Raw genomic sequence first — 20,161 nt, 5'->3', positions numbered from 1 at the left:
TCCGTGGAAACCATGATACACAACCATTCAAAGGCTTGGGGTAAGTAATATATATATAAATACCTTTATTCAGCAAGGATGCATTAAATTGATCAAAAGAAACAGTAAAGACATTTATGTTGTTAAAAAGATTTCTATTTCAAATAAATGCTGTTCTTTTTACCTTTCTATTCATCAAAGAATCCACACAAAAATGTATCACGGTTTCCACAAAAATATTAAGCATGCAAAAATGGTTTTCAACATTGATAAAAAAATAAGAAACTTTCTTAATAATTGAGCACCAATAATAATTGATAATAGTTGAGCACAAAATCAAAATTTTTTTCTGAAGGACATTGAAGACTGGAGTTTTTTTTAAAATGTTTTTATTTTTTATTATGCCAGTCAAATTACAAACAATGAACATGACAATAGTCATTCCAACACATAGTATAAAATATAGAGCATATACAGACTACAAATAGAAAAAAGAATATACAGTATAATCTATAAAATAAACAATACATGTAAAATAAAGAAAAACAAAAACAAAATTAAAAACAAAAACCACTGAAGACTGGAGTAATGATGCTGAAAATTCAGCTTTGACATCACAGAAATAAAATTACATTTGAAATTATATTAAAACAGAAAACAGCTATTTTAAAGTGTATTGTTTCACAATATTACTGTTTTTACTGTATTTTTTTTTATCAAATAAATACAGCCCTGGTGAGATTAAGAGACTTTCAAAAACATTTAAAAATCTTAATGTTTCCAAACTTTTGACCTGTACTGTATAGGTGTGCGCGCACACACACAGAGCTACAGCAAACAGATTATGGTGCCTGTATTTATGACAATGTTAATATTACTACTATTATTCACATAACTACAACACTTACCTTGGAGTTTGTGTTACATTCCACACATCCTGTGATCCGCTGTGTCCGTTAAAATTTGAAAACGCACAGTGGATAGGTAACAGTTAAGTGAATGCGACTATTTATGTGATTTGGTTTGCCATTTGGATCTTATCTTGTTACTTCAACTGTTTTGTTAAAAAAAAAAGACGCAAAAACGAAACTTTTACTGGCACAAACGAAGCACAAACGATTGAGCCTATTTTGGGTGAATTTGGAGCATGTGGGGGGGCTGGTGACATCATCACCTATAATTCAATGTCTAATACTTTAAAAACCGAAGTAGCACAAATGAAACCTTTACCGGCGCAAACCAGCACAAAGAAGCACAAACAAATGAGACTATTTGGGGTGAATTTGGAGCATGTGGGGGGGCTGAGTGACCTCAGAATGACCTATAAATATTATTTTAATATCTAAAAAACCGAAGCAGCACAAATGAAAATTTTTACAGCACAAACGGAGCACAAATGATTGAGACTATTTTGCCAACGTTTTGCGTTGGGTGGGGGGCCAACTTCACGCAGGTCCGGTTCCCTGATGCCCTGGTATCATGTTTTATTTTGTCTATATATCCTTTATGTGTTTGAGAAACAATGCATTTGACAATCTGATAGTTAGCTCCCTATATACAGTATGCATCAGAAAAGACCCCAATTCCTTTTCTCTACAAAACACCCAATTACAACAGTAAGTCAGGACTTTCCACAGAAGCCTGCACAAAGAAATAGTGAAATAGTGATAATGAAACATTTTGGAAGCCAAAAGCACTTTTTCGATATTACTAGTGCAAAACAACACTGCATGTCTCTGCACACATTACACATTTCAATTTATCTTACCCACGAAAGATGCACGAGGCAAAGGCACGAATAAATAATTTCTGGGACGTGGGACATTATGCTTCTGTTCTCTCTCTCTCTCTCTCTCTCTCTTTCTCTCTTTTTATTGTAAATAAATAATAAAATGAAATGAGAATGAGACAGGGATTGGAACAGGGGTTAGTTTTTTTCGAGAGAGAGCGAGGAGCATGGCTAGTGAAGACCAATCTCCCAAGTCACATGACCTTACGCTCAAAGCATGGAGTAGATAAGTACATACAAAGGAATGCATATTTTCAAACAAAGCCAACTGCACATAGTAAACTGAGATATTTGAACAGCAGCCACAAGACAAGAATAACTGGTTTCTTGTAGCATTAATTATATGCACTAAACAAGCAAGCCTCTATCTTCTAATTGGTATTCAAACTGTTCTATTATCAACAAGCAACTCCAAAGAGATATGCGATCATAATATAAGTTGATAACAAATATCAGTTGCAGCAAATGCATTTACTATTTAAAATCTCACGTTGTTCTCAGCTGATTTGATGCTGCTGGTAGGGGCATCATGCTGCCAGCAAATTTTTGGGGTTTTCCCTTCCACAGTGGGCGGAACTACTTTTACCAGGTTTAGAAAGATGAAAACAATAAGTGTGAAAATACCACATTAAAATTTTTGGTTGGATGGATTCCTTCTTAAAGGGATAATTCAACCACAGACTCTCTAACTTTTTAACCAGTCAGACTTTTTTGCAATAGAAGATTAAATAAATTGATGATGCTCCAAGCAATGTATACTAAAAACACACTATAACATCTCTTATTGATCATTTAAATAGTAATTTTACATGTTGCTTGGGGCTAACTTACATAATTATACCAGAGAAACCTACTGCTTGGTGAAGATGGAAATCTCCATCTTTTATTTGACCTTATATCTCCATCTGTGTTTTTGTACCAAAACACAGGAAATACAGGTTTGTGTGATGTGCCTGTTGAAGGACACTGAATTAGTATGATAAAAGGTGATGTGTGTAATTTTATGTTAATATATTCCCATATCAGTTTAAAATGCAGAGACAAGCCATAATCTACTGGTTGATTTCCCTGAAAAGTTTAAACACTTTGGTTCTGTGGGACTTTCAAAACATTGCTCTGTTTGTTTGAGCATCCCGACCAGCCCGACACAGCAACATTGGCTCAACTAATGTTATGAGTCTGGGGCGGGACTATATGTCTGTGTTGAGGGAACCCTATTTGAAAACAGTCAGGTGTGAATTCACTAAGAATGAATTGCGCTTAATAAAAGCACTGTTTGCCTCATCTCTGTAACATGCTGAAATTGTGCTTGACTGCACCATGCATCTCGATCTATGCCGGGTTATAACACTCTTCTCCATCATTTGTTCATTTTTTTAATGAATTACTGCTGACATGATCAATAGAAAATTTATACAAATATATTTTTTAAATAAAATACATTTTACTGCCTGCATGCTTTCATCTGTCGGTATTAGCTCGATGTAAATTGAGCCGGGCAATTTTTGTGAATGAAGCGCAATCTATAATGACCCTAATTTGTATAGAAAGGAGCCATATTTGCATGGAAATTAATTGCAATTACTTAATTTAGATACTTAAAGGGATAGTTCACCCAAAAATCTCTCATCATTTACTCACCCTCGTGCCATCCCGGATGTGTATGACTTTCTTCTGCAGAACACAACATTTTTAGAAGAATATGTCAGCTGTAGGTCCATACAATGCAAGTGGATGGTCATCAGCTCTTTAAAGCTACAAAAAACAATCATAGTAAAAGTAACCCATACAACCCCAGTGGTTAAATTAATGTCTTCTACATCGATACGATTGCTTTGGGTGAGAAACAGATCAATATTTAAGTCCTTTTCATTATAATTGTTTACTTCCGGTCGCTCTCCAGTGCACGTCCGTGAGGGGAATCAGTTCACACTGCCTCTCGCATGACGTAAGCGTGTTGGCATGTTCACGCTAATACTGATGCGATACAACCGAAGTGCAACTCGATTTGTTTTTAAGAGAATGCTGTTCACAAGCTTCACTGATTTTGCTTTCATTTGAACATGCCAGCGTGAACTGACTCCCCTCATGGACGCACATTGAAGAGTGAATGGAAGTAAACAGTTATAGTGAAAAGGACTTAAATATTGATCTGTTTCTCACCAAAAGCGATCGTTTCGCTTTAGAAGACATTAACCACTGGAGTCGCATGGATTACTTTTACTACGATTGTCTGTGCTTTTGGAGCTTTAAAGTGCTGATCACCATCCACTTGCATTGTATGGACCTACAGAGCTGAGATATTCTTCAAAAAAATCTTAGTTTGTGTTCTGCTGAAAAAAAAAATTAATTGACATCTGAATGGCATGAGGGTGAGTAAAGGATAAGAGAATTTTCATTTTTGGGTGAACTAACCCTTTAATGATGTAGCACTATTTCAGCACTGACTGCGTCTGTTAAAAGATTTGCATCTGCTGATTACAGGTGGTTAGTGAATAAGACGCAGTTTTGCACTGAAAGACCACACCTGAAAGAGACTGTTTAGTTAAAGGAATATTCCAAGTTCAGTATAAGTTAAGCTCATTCGACAGCATTTGTGGCATAATATTGATTATCACAAAAATTAATTCTGACTTGCCCCTCATTTTCTTTTAAAAAAAGAAAAAATCTGTGATGACAGTGAGAAACTTATAATGGACATGAATGTGGCCAATTTTTGAATGTTAAAATACTCACCTTTTCAAAAGTACAGTACTGTGCAAAGTCTTAGGCACATAAGGTGTTTCACAAAAGCATTTGTCTTAAGATGGTTATTTATATCTTCAACTTTAGGGTGTCAACAGAAAATATAAATGTTAGACTCCCAAACATTACTTTTGCAAATAGAAAAGATTAGAATAGAAGAACAGGGAGCCCTGCAACAGATGTCATGTCTCCCACAAAGCCCTCCACTGAACATCGGGTCAGTCTGAAATTACATAAAGAGACAGAAGCAATTGAGACAGCCTAAATAGATAGAAGAACTGTGGCGAATTCTCCAAGAAGCTTGGCACATCCTATCTGCCAACAACCAAATAAATGAAAACTATTTATGGCATTATTTTTTAAGACATCCTCACTATGCAACATTTTTCACAAGTGCCTAAAACTTTTGCACAGTACTGTATAACCACAAGACATAAACAATATGCATAGAAACATGTGATAAAATCACTCACCTATTCTGTGTAAAGTTATAGCCAGTTTTACAACATCGTTGCCAAGACGAAGTAATATCAACAAACCCAAAAACTCTAAAATGACTGTAAAAATGGCGATTTAAACAACTTTAAAGCTCAAATATTTTTACAGAAGAATGAAAGTGCTTTTATAAAATTAAAAGATTCACATTTCTGCCTTTTAAACCCTCCAATAATTGGCCCCATTGACTTCCATTGTAAGTGACTCTCTGTAACCTCCATTGTTTTCTTTTTTTAAAGAAAAGGAGTAACGAGTCAAAATTCATTTTTTTGGTAATCAGCATTATGCCACAAATGCTGTCAATTGAGCTCAACTTGTATTGAACCCGGAATATTCCTTTTAAATAATGCTGGTGGTGCAGAAATAAGATAAGATATAACTAGCAGTTTTAACACAAAGTTACACATTGCTTTTGTTGAACACAGTAAAACCTTTCATAAGCTTGAGTTTGTAGCTGCCCTCTTAGCATGTCCTTGAGGATAAAGAACCACAGGAATTCTTAATAGAATTGTCAAGTGAATAGAATTCCACCTGCTGTGTGGTGGACTCTAAAGTTCTGGGTTGTAATGTTTTATGCAAGGGCAGCCTAGATCGTTGACCCTAAAGAACACAGTTATGTGTCAGACTTTGACACAGCATTTCAAAATCACTTCTGTTTCCTCATTCAGATGAAGGATATGGATTATCTTGGGTTATCTTGACTTGGCTTTTAGTCTTTGTTAATGTATCCTCTCAGTATCAAGCAGTAAAGACAGGGATCATTGTTTAGGTATTTAAACTTTGTGAATTGCCTAAGTCTTATTTCCTGCGCTATGTAAACTGAAAGTCATACTATCGCAGACTGTCTCAGGATGTAGACAGAGACAAACAGACCAAAAACGTACGTTGTGGTCTTTCTTCACATCTGTATGGGTTAAAAACTATCTGAGTTGTGTGTGCCTAAATTTTGGGTTGAAACGGCTTATGACACAAGCTATAAAACTTTAAGGTGAAGTGTGTTATTTTCGGGTGTTAAAATACTCTTTCCTGTCCCAGCTTAATATGCAGAGACAACTATAATAAGCCATTCACAGGCTGATTTAACTGAAAAAGCGTAAGCTCTGTGGCACTCACTTTCAAAACATGGCTACATTTGTATGAGTATCTCAACCAGCAGCAATATTGACTAAACCAACAGTGTGAGTTTGTGGCGGCACTATCTTTTTGGGCTGTTCAGTAATGAAACTCATTATTAATTATCCAAAAGTGATTATTTTTGCAATTCATTTGGTGCTGCTCATGGTGCACAAATTGCACACTTCACCTTTATGTTTATCGAGAAATATTGCAGTTTACTTTTAAAAACAAAGCAGAACCATTCAGGTATGAGATTGAATGGAGAAAAAATTTAATTTAAATTAAAGCAAAGCAAAGCAAAAGAGAGATACAACACATTTTCCCCTCTTTCTATTTTTCATGTCAGTGTTCACAACCATAGTGGGTTGTGAATGTTTTACCTGCCATCAATCATCCACTGATTTCCTTGTTTTGATTACTTCGACTTCTATCGGCAGTTTTAATTATCAAAGGAACTGTTCCTTTTACTGTTTTGCCTTGAAGACAGGAGCAAATATGTGATGGGAAAAAAAAAGTTTCCTCAATATTCATGTGCATGTGGAGAAACATTTATTATGCAACAGGTATGTCTCCCACAGTCTTTCAGAGTGTGTTTTAACCATGTTGATGTCATGCCAAACGGCTAGTTTCCGATCTATCTCATGCTTATGGGTAATGGTGAAATACCTCCGTTATTGTGAAAAAGCTCAAGTGATTATGTGACTGCAGAATGCTCACATGGTCAGAAGCTCCTGTAAAGATTAAGCTGTCATATAGAATTGTAATAATTGGCCCTCAGTGTGATGTTCACCTGAGATGCATGGCAGTAATGTGTAATCCACTTATTGCAGCTTATCAACACATTTGTGTGGAGGTTCTTTGTCCCCAAGTTCATTGCCTTGCCATAAACCCAGCAGAAATTGTCCAGCAATGCAATAGGAATCTATGCAAATGTGCAGTGAATTGATTTCTCAGTCAGGACAGCTGTCAGAGTGATGTGGTTTGCGTAGGGGTTTCCTGCTGTCATTTTTGACCAGCCAAGGCTCACTGCACACATGTGATGGAAAAACTTCTCTGCAAGAAAATTTGTGTTGATAACTCTATGTATACTACTGATACAGGGTTTTCTCAAAGAAAGAGAATAACGGGAGTAGTTGATAAAGCGCAACACTGGTTTTGGAAGTAATATTCCAATTAATTTTTCCATAGAAAAATGTATTTGTAGCAATAATATATAAAACATATAGTCATTTGCATTACTTTAGAATTTAACTACTAAGTCTTTTTAGTAGTCTTAATTCTTTTTTTATTTTAAAATACTTTTTTGCTTTGAATTAAAAGGTTGTTGTGATTCATCTCAGAGTTGGTTGAATTTGTTCAGTTCATGGTTTAAAAGGGCTGTCAATTGATTAAATTTTTTTTTTTTTTTTTTTTTACCAATTTAATTACAGGATGTGCTGATTAATTAATCATATTAATTGCAGTTAATCGCATATTTCAATATTTGCTGAGAAAGGCCCCTGAATAAAAATAATTCAGTATATAATGATGAAATTATTATAAATAATCATAAGTAAATAATTGTAAATGAAACGTATACAATAAATAAAATAATTCAGATAATTAAAATACATTACATTATTGTGGCAAACAAGTACAACATTTATTAGGCAAAGTGGCTTTAGAAGGCCATATATTGTCTATTTCCATATCATTTAACATAAACCACCATTGGCTTTCGGTCCACAGCAATCAATTTTATAATTTAATTCATCAGTCTGTCCGTGGTAGACTTATTATAAGGGCTTTTGTAAGGATGCGCCAGTGTACACACACGCGTCGGATGGATGCTTTTGTAGTGTCTCATTTTGATTGCATTGAGTTATAAACAGTGTTTTGGGATGGTGTGTCAAATAAAACATAGTTTGAAACTTACAGAAACATGACTTAAGACCCGTGAATTTGCAGTTGCGCTCCATCCAACTGTTTGAAAGCATGATTGAGTCCTCATCTTGAGCTGTCTGCAGTCTGAAAATGTGGTTTGTTGTCTTTACCACTGCCTGTCTGCACAGCTACATTTTTGCTTACTGCCCCCTGCTGAAAACTTGAAACTTTAAGCTTGAATTGGTTTGATGGCAAGAATATTCCTTTTTGTGGTCTGGGGGCTTGATTAATTGCGTACATTTTTTAACGCTTTATTTTTTATATAATTGATCGTACTGAATTATATCGTTAAATCGACAGCACTACTTGGAACTCTTTATTGATGATTCATTTGAAGTTCCTATAGAGAAAATGAATGGCAAAAACACTTCCGGTACCAAGGCCGCCGAACAAGTGGATAGTCACTGTTTCGCCATATAGTTCACATACTCTCAAAATGCTGACCCTTAACTGATCTATTTATTTTTTTGTTCTAGTGAAGTACATGCGGGAAGCCACCCCATATGTGAAAAAAGGGTCACCAGTGTCTGAGATCAGCTGGGAGATGCCCCCGCCTGAGTCTCCGCGTCTCGGCAGTCCTCTCTCCGATATCCCCAGCTCCCCCTCGCTGTCCTTACAGGGTGACCGCAGATACATCCCCCTTAAAATGTGCTATGTCACCCGCAGTATGACCACCCCTGACCCAGAAAACAGGTACAGCTTCTCATGCATTCATCAATGTACTGACCACAGGAGTTTTACAAAACATGCAGCATAACTATCTTTGAAGTCTAATACACAAGAAAGACTACAGGGTTCCCACTGTCATGGAAAACCTGGAAATATCAAGAAAATATAAAATGTTGGTTTCCATGCCTGAAACATTATTAATAAAAATATTTAAAAGTTTTAATAGAAAATGCTTAAATAATAATACAATTGTAAAACATTATGGGCATTTCTATATACTCAATATAAATGTTTCTAGTTATAATCAACTATTTTATATTTTATCAGGTTAAATAGCTTTTTGATAGTATAATAATGTAAAATACAATAAATAAATAATAAATTCAAATAAATAAAAATATAAATTAAAAAAAATTAAACAAATCCTTATTCAGTAAACACGAATGCCTAGAAAAGTCATAGAATTTCATTGGTCAATTTTTTTTGAGGGAAACATGAAATTAGAACTCGAATTATTCAAAACCTGACTGATTTTCAGCAAACTCAATTCAACATTTAATGAAAAAGTTTGCTTGTCACGAACTTTGCATATTACTAAGGGGAATTAATTGATCTTTTTTTGTCCATTGTAGTGCTTGTCAAAGATGGTGGAGAAAGTGATTAGAAATGTTTTAGACAATCTCTTTGTAATGCTGTGACAGCCCTGATAATGCACCCTGCACAACACATGCTTTATGCTGGTCTCTCACTCATATGTTTGATGTCTAGAGTGGTAGTGTCCTCTGCTTGTCAGTGGGTGAACCTTCATGTCTTCAAAAGTGATGGAGGACAACATCAAAGTCCATATCAAGAATGACTTCAAAGTTCGCCTAAGTTGCAAGAGTGCTTAGAGCTGGACTCTCACCAAAACACATGTTCCCTGTGTGCTCAGTATCAAAAATCAAAACAAAATGCAAAATATAAAGTCATCAACAAATATTAGTCATGTGACATATTTACAACTTTATGCTTTATTGCTGAAAGTGTTTGTTAAAGTGATAAAACTTCTCTCACCAACCACACTGTCTGTTTTTCAGATTGCTTAATGTTATTTTATTTTGTTCAAATTTGTCGCCAGAGAAAGGAACATTGTGGTTTTTTAGATTAACCATAACATTACACAGGAAGTGTGTTAAAAGAAGATGTACCCAAGATGAGCTGTTTGACAGTATGACAGGTGGAACATGTCACATCCTTTTTAAAACACTGTAAGGGACCGTTCACACAGGACACATTCTTGTGTTCAAAAACAGCTAGACGCAGCGTAGTGGCAGGCGCATTGAGACACGTTTTTAAAAGTTGAACTTCTTTTTACTTGATAAAGTGTTTTAAAGCGTGGCACTCATGGTGTGAAACACACACACAAAAAAAAAGCAAAATATGACACAATGGACAAAGACGTCTGTCTGAAATTTTACCAAGACCAATTATTAAAAAATAGCACTGATGGAATACAAAACTGCATCCAATGTGAACAGCCCCTACTGTAAGTCTGCCTCAGACAAATGGACAACTTGATTGATCTACATTTGGGGGATTTTCTCAGTAAATATTGATATATAAGGTCTTATTACACGATAAAAAAAATGTCAGTCAGGAGCTCTCTGCAGACTGGCTACCAGGTCATAAGCTCTCAGCCTCTGGCTCCGTTTTGTGTCCCATGTCTGATAGTCCATCCATCATGTTGGTGCTGCTGCTTAACTCTATCAATACTTCAGGTATTCATGGCTTACCTTAAGTGCCACACTGGGAGAGGATTTCTTTCAAATTCTTCCACAAAATCCATCTGGAATAAAAATAGAATTTGCTCCTCACACCTCACCCCTCCATTTTTTGGTTCCTTTGGAACTCTGATGGCCAAAAATTGAAATGTAAGTGATATTTGTGTGGTAGGGATGAGTGTGCATAGCTGGTGGTTTGGGCTAGAAGATGTTCCTCCATGACAGATACTGACCATTCCATCTGTCCTGTGTTTCTCTTGTTCTTGATTGGTCTAGAGACACATTGTGTTTGGAGACTATCTAAACATCGCTCATCATTTTTTGACCTCTTTGACCCAGGGGGTCAGGGTTAGTTAGACCCAGGCGTTAGACTCTGCATGAAGATGGCATAATTAAACTATTATGCATGGTAAAAAGGATGTTTCTCCTTTGGTGGCCTCTCAAAAGCAACCATGATATTCTGACAAAATGTATTTATCCTCTAGAACTCTGTTTACTCTATACATTAGCCAAGAACAACTTACTTTGCCCTCATCATTGATATGTCTATGTAAATATGTCTGAGGTATATCTCAAATGTTCTTTGAGGATGTTGTGTTTTTTTTTTTAAAGTTCACTTGCTGAAGTTTGACAGCAGTTCTTCTTCCCCTTACTCTCCTTAGTGGAGAGATGTCCTTTAACCACATAAGGCACTGAAACATTCACTTGGTCATTACACCTCCTAAATTGGGCAAAAACTTCTCCATTAGCTGTGAAATTCTCCCAGTTACCGCCTGAAACACCAGAACTCATTGGGCCTCATCCAAGATGCTTTTTCCTCAGTCTAATGCAAACACATCAGCTCCATCTGGCCTCTCCACCCCCTCTAAACTCTCAGTCTTTATGAAATTAGCTCTATTTTTACCAACATGGAGCACCTGAAAATGATATAGTGGATTGCAAGGTTAAGACTCTTCCTAGAGATGATGTATGAGTGGAGCATTTATCACTGTAAATTCCCTGCAGCTGAAGTGATATACGGTTTAGTTTGATCCGGGTGTATCTGGTATTCTGGTGGTTAATCTTGACTCAAGAGCTCTTTTCAAGCACAGTCTGGTGACTTTATATTGACTGAGACTTTGTTTTTGCCAACTATCATGTTGATGTAGTCTCAACCGAGACTGGAAATTTAATTTTTTGAGTGTCATTACATGCATTCTGTTCTCAACTACATTCAATACTTTTTATTGAAGCAATAACTCTTTCCCATCTTTTGCTTGATTATGATGTTCAACATACAGACCGATACATCCATATTTTTGAAGTGTTTCTTTAAAAAGGATAGTTTACCCAAAAATGGAGTTTGATTTGTTCCTCACAGAAAGCTATCAAGAGTTGTGTGTGTATAGATTTCCTGATTTGATTCAGACTCACAAGTTCTCTATTTGATTTGATTTGATTCTGATTAATTTGGGTATATATCAGTTATCAGTTATCATATCATTTTGCTTACATATGAAAGACATTCTCTCTCCACTATTGCTTTTAATTAATGACCTTTTAACTTGGTGCGTTCCGAAAATAAATATGTTTTGATATTATATAATTAAATTGCATTTATTATATTGCACATGTGTGAGTCTATATATACAGTGTATATATATATATATATATATATATATATATATAAAATGACACACACACATATGCAATATACAGTAAATATGTAGAACTAAAACGGCACTATCTCTTTAAGAATACGAATAATTTAAGAATTAAGAATATTGTATCTTTAACCAAACGTCTATCAGAATTGTTTTAGTTAGTAGATTTGGTTTCTTTACCGCATTATAAGAGGGTTGCGCATAGAGATCGATCTTGGGATTTTGATGTCATTTTGAATCACCTGGTATTAAGATGCATTTTGGATGATCCGATCACAAGTGATCAGCCCTAAATACAGGTCTAAATAGGGTCTAAAACATTTTGTGATTGGATCACAAAAACCACATACAAAGGTAGCCAAAAACATACAGTACATTAGTACATACACATCGCACTTGAGGTGTAAAAACTATCCGTCCTTAATTCGTCCCAGACTGTAGTGAAGCACCACCCCTCACCTGTTAATTAGCCACTGTGCTGAAACGAGTTGAAACTTTGTTGGTTACGTACTGCTTGAAAAGGAAAAAAAAACATCCAATTGGATAATTTAAAAAAGAATACAAACACTAGCATGAGATCTTCATAGATGTTCTTCAGTGTGTCTGATATCAACATGCTCAGACACAGATGACAAGCACACATATCTGAAGCTTCTTTAGTACAGGTAATCTACTAAAATAACAAACAATTCTGCTCGAAATGTTGCGTTTGTGCATCTGGGAAAAACAGCACTCCAGTTTTTTTCATGCTTTCTTTGTCTTTTCTAACTTTGTTGCGCTTTAATGTCATGCAGTAGCACAGTAACATATTGATTGATGTATCTCGTGATGAAATCAGAGACCCTTCCATCCAAATCTGAACACAAGTGGTTACAGGAGACATATTTTGCAACCAGGTGTAAACAGCGATGTGTCTCGTCCGACCACAGGTGATCGGATCACCCGAGATGCATCTTAATACCAGGTGTAAACAGGATCTTTATGAACTGATATCAGGATCGTTCAAATGAATATTTTGATTAATCAGAAAATCTCTATTTTCCCCAGCCTTAGTTTTTTAGACTACTTTAATGGTACTTTTTGTGCTTTTTTGAGCTTGACAATCTCAGTTTAATTGTATAATACTATTCACATTGACTGTATAAAGAAAGACTATTCACTTGCACTTTTATTGTATAAAATGAGAAGCTTGGATATTCTGCTAAATATGTTCCTTTGCATTCCACTGAAATAGAAAAATCATACACCATTAGAACAACATAAGCGTGGATAGATCACGATTTCATTTTCATTTTTGGGTGAACTATGCCTTTAACTGTATTTTAATCCAAACATCAAATCAATAGAATGCTGCCACAATCTCCACTATTCTGTAACTTTAATGATCGATTGCTGGCCCAATGAAAGAATACTCTGGCTTGATTAAAAATAGAATCTTAATTGTGTCTCTTGTCTTTTCTTTCTCATTGTTTTAGGCAGTTGGAGTTGCACTCCCCTGATGCTAAGCACACAATAGTCATGCGGTTTAAAGACACAGCATCTGCTCAGACCTGGTTCACTCTCATGCAGTCCACCATCACAAACCTCACCAGAAAGATCATGGGCGAACTCCAAGAACATGGGAGTCGAGAGATACGGCACCTCGGCTGGCTGGCAGAAAAGGTGGAAACTAAATGAATACATACATTTTGATAATGCACATAAAGCTAAAGCAGCCATATCACCCTGCAGCTCTTGCCTGGTTGCCCACTATAGCTAAGCAGGGTTGAGCCTGGCCAGTGCCTGGATGGGAGACCTCCTGGGGAAAACTAAGGTTACTGCTGGAAGAGGTATTAGGGAGGGCAGCAGGGGGTGCTCACCCTGTGGTCTGTGTGGGTCCTAATGCCCCAGTATAGTGATAGGGACACTATATACTGTAAAAAGGCACTGTCTTTCGGATGGGATGTTAAACTGAGGTCCTGACACTCTGTGGTCATTAAACAATCAATGGGGGGAATTTGGCCAAATTCCCCCCCATTGGCCCTTCTCAATCATGGCCTCCTAATAATCCCCATCGATTCATTGGCTCTATAACTCTATTCTCTCCTCTCCACCAATAGCTGGTGTGTGGTGGGCATTTCTGGCGCACTATGGCTGCCATCACATCATCCAGGTGGATGTTGCACACTGGTGGTGGTTGAGGAGATTCCCCCTATACTATGTAAAGTGCTTTGAGTGCCTAGAAAAGTGCTATATAAATGTAAGGATTTAATTATTATTAAAGGGTGTATTATTATACTTTCTCCTGTTCCAGCTTAGTATGCAGAGACAACTATAAGTAAGCAATTTGTATGTTGATTTCCCTAAAAAGTGTAAACGTATTGGCTCTGTGGGGCTTCCAGAGCATTGCTGTGTTGATATGAACAACCTGTGCAACCTGACACAGAAACATTGGCTCGACCTTGAGTTTGGGGTCGAAATATCTGTTTGACTAACCAATGGCAGATAACATCACAGTCATTATTTTTAAATTCTGTTTGGTGATACTAGTGGTGCAGAAATTACACACTTCAGCTTTACACAATGTGATGAATTTATACAATATGACGAATGTACTAATAATGTTTTTGCCTCTGAGGGAGTGAGTCATAAGAGTTTCTGATACTTTGCTCAAACCATGAGAACATATAAACACGTACACCAACTCGGCTCCATATTATTCCTGCTTATGAAAGTATCTGCAGTGTCTTAAATGAACGTTTAAGTAGATTCTCTAAAAATAAAGCCAAACCCATTCCTTCAGCTGGTCATTTACCAAATTTGGATAACTTTTTCCATATGGCTAAAAGTAAGCTCACTGAAGCCAAAGGGATATCTTGCATAAACCCAGCATTAGCTGAAGGTCTTTGGTTTGATGTAAGAAAGTGTTTTGCTGTAAAAGTTTCCTGTCATGATCAGAACCTTGTAGCTTTGTAAAGAACTTTTATGTTCACTTTAAAAACATTGCTGTTGTGACAAAGAGGTGAATATTTTTTAATGAAAATCCTCTTTATATAAATGAGGGCTGGGACTGTCAAACCTCAAAATGACAAATAACCAGTCTGTTTCTCACCTGATCACTATCGTATGACTTCATAAGACTTGGAGAGATATTTTTATGGTGCTTTTTTGTAATGTTGGAGCTTGACAGCCCAAGTCCTTATTCACTTTAATTACATGGAAAAGAGTGGCCGGGATGTTCTTAAAAAATTCACCTTTCACAGTCCACAGATGTAAGAAAGACATACGTTAAAAGACAAGAAGGAGAGTAAATAATGACTCACTTTTAGTTGTAGACATATTACATGTCCATTATTTTGTTTTATTCAACATTAAGATTTTAGGTAAAAAGACACTTTTAAAATTAACTTTTTTTTAAACAATTTATATTTTGTATGTACAATGGTCTAAAGTCTATTTTTGAATTTTGAAAGTTTGAATATTCCCTGTATTCTGTCAGTTAATTATAAAAACTGCATTTGTAATAGTTATAGAAGAATTGAAAAAAAAAAAAACGTTTTAGATGAGTTATACTTTTAACATGTCACACCACAGAACAGTTGAAACTGCTTGAAATTTGTCAACTACCCATATTCATAAAGAGTACACCATGTTAGAGAAAAGTCCCAATAAGCTCTGGTGGGAAACATGGCTAACATTCTTTGGGCTGTACAGACAGTTCCTCTATAGAGTTTTTTTTCTCAGGAATGCTGCTGAGTGGGTAATGTAGCGATTGATGGAGGTTGACTTCTCTCAGTGTGACCGCAGGTTTTTCCTCCCTATTAAATCTTCTTTTCATCGCCGTGGCCTGGCAGCACCGGCTAATAGAGAGCTGCAGTGATGGTAGGGCTGTGGGCAGCCACCTCTCAGCCTGCTCTTTAATGAGAGCTCCCTCGTACCATCTCCTATTACCAACCTGCCGTCCCCATGATGAATAATTATATGAGGAAAAAGCCTCAGTCTGCCGAATGTCCAGAGACAGCAGCCAGATTTCTTTGTGCGATGGCCGGAGCTTATAACAAGGGCCTGTTTGTGGTTACAGGTCTGCTTCTGATGCACTTGGCCCCACTGGTGTCTGTTTTTAGCTTTCTCGAAGCAAACTGACCGTCTGAAGTGCAGCCCTGGGATTTGTGGACATTTGAGTGGTCGGTCAGGCTATCTACCAAGTACTGAGGAGTCATCTGTCATAGACAAGGGCTTTAGCTGTAAATCACACTGGTGCCCAACTTAAGGTCTTATTTGGAAACTATCTGGACTGTAGCTCATTAAAGTCAACATAAGAATGACATTTGCAACTTCTGTAATGTGACCAGGGGTCCCATACTCATTGAAAACCTAGAAATATCAGCAAATTTGAATGGAAATCAGTTTAATCTTTAGGGCTGCACAATTAATCCCATAAATAATGGAGAAAAGCTGCCACAATTAACTAATGAAAATTGTCTAATACAGCATTTCATTTACCGTATGTCTACTCCGGTTGTGCAAAAAGTTGTTTTTGTTTTTTTGCAGCAGTGTAGCATTGACTAATCACAGACATGTCCTTTGCTCAGTTTCTGTGTATAATTTTGTCAAATTGGAATAACAGTTTTCTTAACACACTGAAAACCCTAATAAGTTTACTTTAATCAATTGATATTGAAAATTCCCTCAACTGAATTAAGGAATGACGTCTTGAGTTCACTTAACTTGGTGTTCATATAGAATTAACTATTAAAGTTAAGGTAACTTGATGAATGTAGACTTAATGCGGATTTGCTATTTAAATGTTGTTTATACTTAATAATTTTAGCTGAATTTTCTCACATTTAGATCATACAATTCCACAGCACAAATAAAGATGATAACTGATTCAAGTTAATCATTAAATAAATGTAATTCTCCACTGAAATGCAGTGAAACTGAAAATAAAAAAGAGTTAACAGGATCAAACTTGACTAAAGGTGACACTGATCACCCTAATGGTGTCTTCACACAAAACATTTAGGCTATTTGCAACAAAACTACATAAATAATAAATTAATATAAATTCTTAACAACTATTTAAATGCTTTGACCAAGGAAAAATAATTAAATAATTCAAGCGCAAGGGATTATGAGTATTTCCCATTTTCTTAATTTTGTTCTCAATTGTTTGAGTTATCTTTAGTCTATAGATTTTTAATCTATTATGTTCACTGAATAAATTCAGTGAACATAGATTTTTGAGTTATGAGCCCAAAACTTAACATTTCAAGTAATGTTTAATTAGGAGAACTTGATTTTTCCAGTAACAACAATATTAGGGTTTACAGTTGCTAAGAAGGCCAATGTGAACTTGACCGTGAAGGCACTGTCTTGATTGACTAAATAGCAATATAGTAATTCATAATCACAGTTTTCATCTTGTTTTGGATGTGTAACAAACATAAATGAAGTGCAGATGCCCCTGAAAAAATAAGTATTTCAATGTACTGTAAATTCTATAAATCAAAATTAATTGCATTTTCAATATCAAGGGAAATAATTAGGAATTCTGATTTTTGTCATTAACGTGCAGCCCTATGAATCTAATGTCATAGAAATTTCTTCAAGAAAATAAAATATATATATTTTGTGGTAATGCTCAAAATAATTATCTTTGTGAGGGTGATCTCTATAATATATATATATATATATATATATATATATATATATATATATATATATTATACACATTTATTTATTTATTTTAAATCTTATCCAGTAAACCAAATAAATGGAAATATATTGGTCAAAAGGAAAACTGTGTGGTGTAATGCTAATGTATGATTAAACAGGATATTCTATAAAACAAAAAAAAAGGGTGGGACTTGATTTTATCCATCTGGAATTGATTGGATCATGTAAAGTGGCCATGACATACCAGAATGGATCCAGGTGGTTGGAAGGGGAGGGACTGAAAGTAAGAGGGATTTGTGAAGTCATCCGGAAAGGAAAGTCGTTTCAGGGGCAGAGTAAGTTATCACATTTTGATTAAAGATTATTTTTCATTGGAATAGCATGCACCAATTAATTGTTCACAACAGACCAGGAACGTGGATTAAGAAAGTAAATGGGGTCAACTTTGATTTCATATTGATTTTAAAGTGTTGACATGATTGATGGCTAACCTCTTGGAGTTGCCTTGAACTGGTTTAAATATGTTAAATTATGTGGTATATTTGGAACATTGTGTCTTTGCAGCAATCTTCAAGTAGTATATGGTTCATGTACATTCCATCTTCATAAAATGTGCTAATCAAATCACAGCACAAACTTTTGCCTCTGAACATCACTGCTCATTTTGCTGATGCGTAATTTAAAAGTTGGAGAGGCAAGACGGATGTTTTTTAAGCTTTACTTTGTTCTCAGGGTGATTAGAGTTACTCTGTTTACTCGCAGGAAAGTGGTATCAGAGGAGGGCCACCCATGCGGGTTACCCCTTTGAGAGGGTTAATTAAGAAATCTCTTAGATGAGCAAATTAATCACCAAATTAATTCTGCACTTGACTGGAAACGAGCAGCCAAGTAATTCATTAAAAGTGCAGGTAATCAGTCATATGTTTATTATTTGCTAATGTTTTAACTTGCATGAACATACATGCATTGCTCAAAGTGTATTGTGTGTGTGTGTGTGTGTGTGTGTTCAGATGGAAAGCGAGAGGCAGTGCTGGAAGCCAGTGCTCATGGTGTTGACAGAGAAAGACCTGCTGCTGTTTGACAGTTTGCCACGCATGAGAGAACACTGGCTCAGCCCCTCACACACCTACCCTCTGCTCGCCACAAGGTATATACACACACGTAAACACACACACCTACCTTGACAGTCTCAGTTTAAATCTAAATCTAAATGGCAAATACTTCAGATTTCTATTGTTTTACTATTAAGCTAATATTTAATTATAATTACAATAGACTGACACTTAAGAAAACCTAATAGATTATTAGAATATTAACAACCAATGTTTATGAAACAATTTTCCAATTGAGGATGTATTCAAAGGTAGGTTATGTCAGATTTAGCTTACTTTTGGGGAAAATTTGGTTCCCAAACTATAGCCAAGTACGTACACAATGACATGTGTTTGTTTTTCTATTATGCTGGAGGCTTTCCATTGACTTAAAGTTTACATACTGAGCTAATGATAGCTATCCTCGAACCCTACCCTTACTCCAAACCTAACTCTCACACAAACCTTTGACAAAATTTCACAACGTTTTCATTACGACATTATTTAATATGTTTACTAAGCCATTTTCCATGTGGGAACCATTGGCTTGTCCTTACAGTAAAGGTGATTTCAGGTTTTGCTATCCTTGTGGGGAGATTTGGTTCCCACTGTGTTAGCAAAACCTGACCCCCCTACACACACACACACTGACTTGTGGCATTAGTGTCTTTTTTTCTCTTTCATACAAAAACACATTTGAAAAACCACATATACCACAGTGCACACACTTCTGTTTAACACATGCCTCAGCGCACACACACACACACACACACACACACACACACGTGTAAATGCACACAAATTTTGCCAGTTGGCAGTGCTGACCAACATGGAACTGAAATCCACATTAACTGCAGTCTTTCTCAGCCAGTTGGAAAGAACTAGCACAAAAGCTCTACGGCAATTAAATGCCTGTTGAAGCTGTTTAGGGTGGCAGCTATTACTACAAGGTATAGACTGAATACATTTAAAGTCCAAGTTTAATTGGACAGCAGCCCAGATCTCACTCTAGGGCAAATAGGGCAGTTATCTCTGGCTCACTTGGCATGTGTTCATGTTTTGTTGACCCTGAGAGTATAAGCCAAGCTTATTGCTCACAAAATTTCAGAACCTCCTGAGAATGTCTTGGGTAATTTGCAGCATTCTCATAGATGACACTATTTTTGTAAAGTGTATTCAGACGAAGTTTAGATTTAAAGCTGAAGTGTAATTTTAGTGCCATGAGTGGCACAAAATGGAATTGAAAATATAGAGATTGTGTTCTAATAAGTTTCCTGAACACCCACTTCTCAT

General features: G+C 36.0%; 1 protein-coding gene and 1 long non-coding RNA gene across 2 annotated transcripts in view; one reads left to right on the top strand and one right to left on the bottom strand.

The window, feature by feature from the left end:
* Positions 1 to 1,079, bottom strand: part of LOC127453441 (uncharacterized) — a 32,208-nt gene extending 31,129 nt beyond the window's left edge. Inside the window, exon 1 of the long non-coding RNA XR_007899408.1 lies at positions 888 to 1,079. This is a non-coding gene — a long non-coding RNA (uncharacterized LOC127453441). The remainder of the gene's footprint in view (positions 1 to 887) is intronic.
* The window catches only part of LOC127453432 (beta-1-syntrophin-like), a 35,248-nt gene that overhangs the window by 6,589 nt on the left and 8,498 nt on the right, over positions 1 to 20,161 (top strand). Inside the window, exons 2-4 of the mRNA XM_051719760.1 lie at positions 8,524 to 8,740; positions 13,595 to 13,781; positions 18,788 to 18,924. Coding sequence (XP_051575720.1) covers positions 8,524 to 8,740; positions 13,595 to 13,781; positions 18,788 to 18,924 — 541 coding nt within the window. The remainder of the gene's footprint in view (positions 1 to 8,523; positions 8,741 to 13,594; positions 13,782 to 18,787; positions 18,925 to 20,161) is intronic.

The sequence above is a fragment of the Myxocyprinus asiaticus genome, chromosome 15 (genome assembly GCF_019703515.2).
Source record: "Myxocyprinus asiaticus isolate MX2 ecotype Aquarium Trade chromosome 15, UBuf_Myxa_2, whole genome shotgun sequence".
In the NCBI taxonomy this organism is placed as follows: domain Eukaryota; kingdom Metazoa; phylum Chordata; class Actinopteri; order Cypriniformes; family Catostomidae; genus Myxocyprinus; species Myxocyprinus asiaticus.
This window is presented reverse-complemented; position numbering and strand designations above follow the sequence as displayed.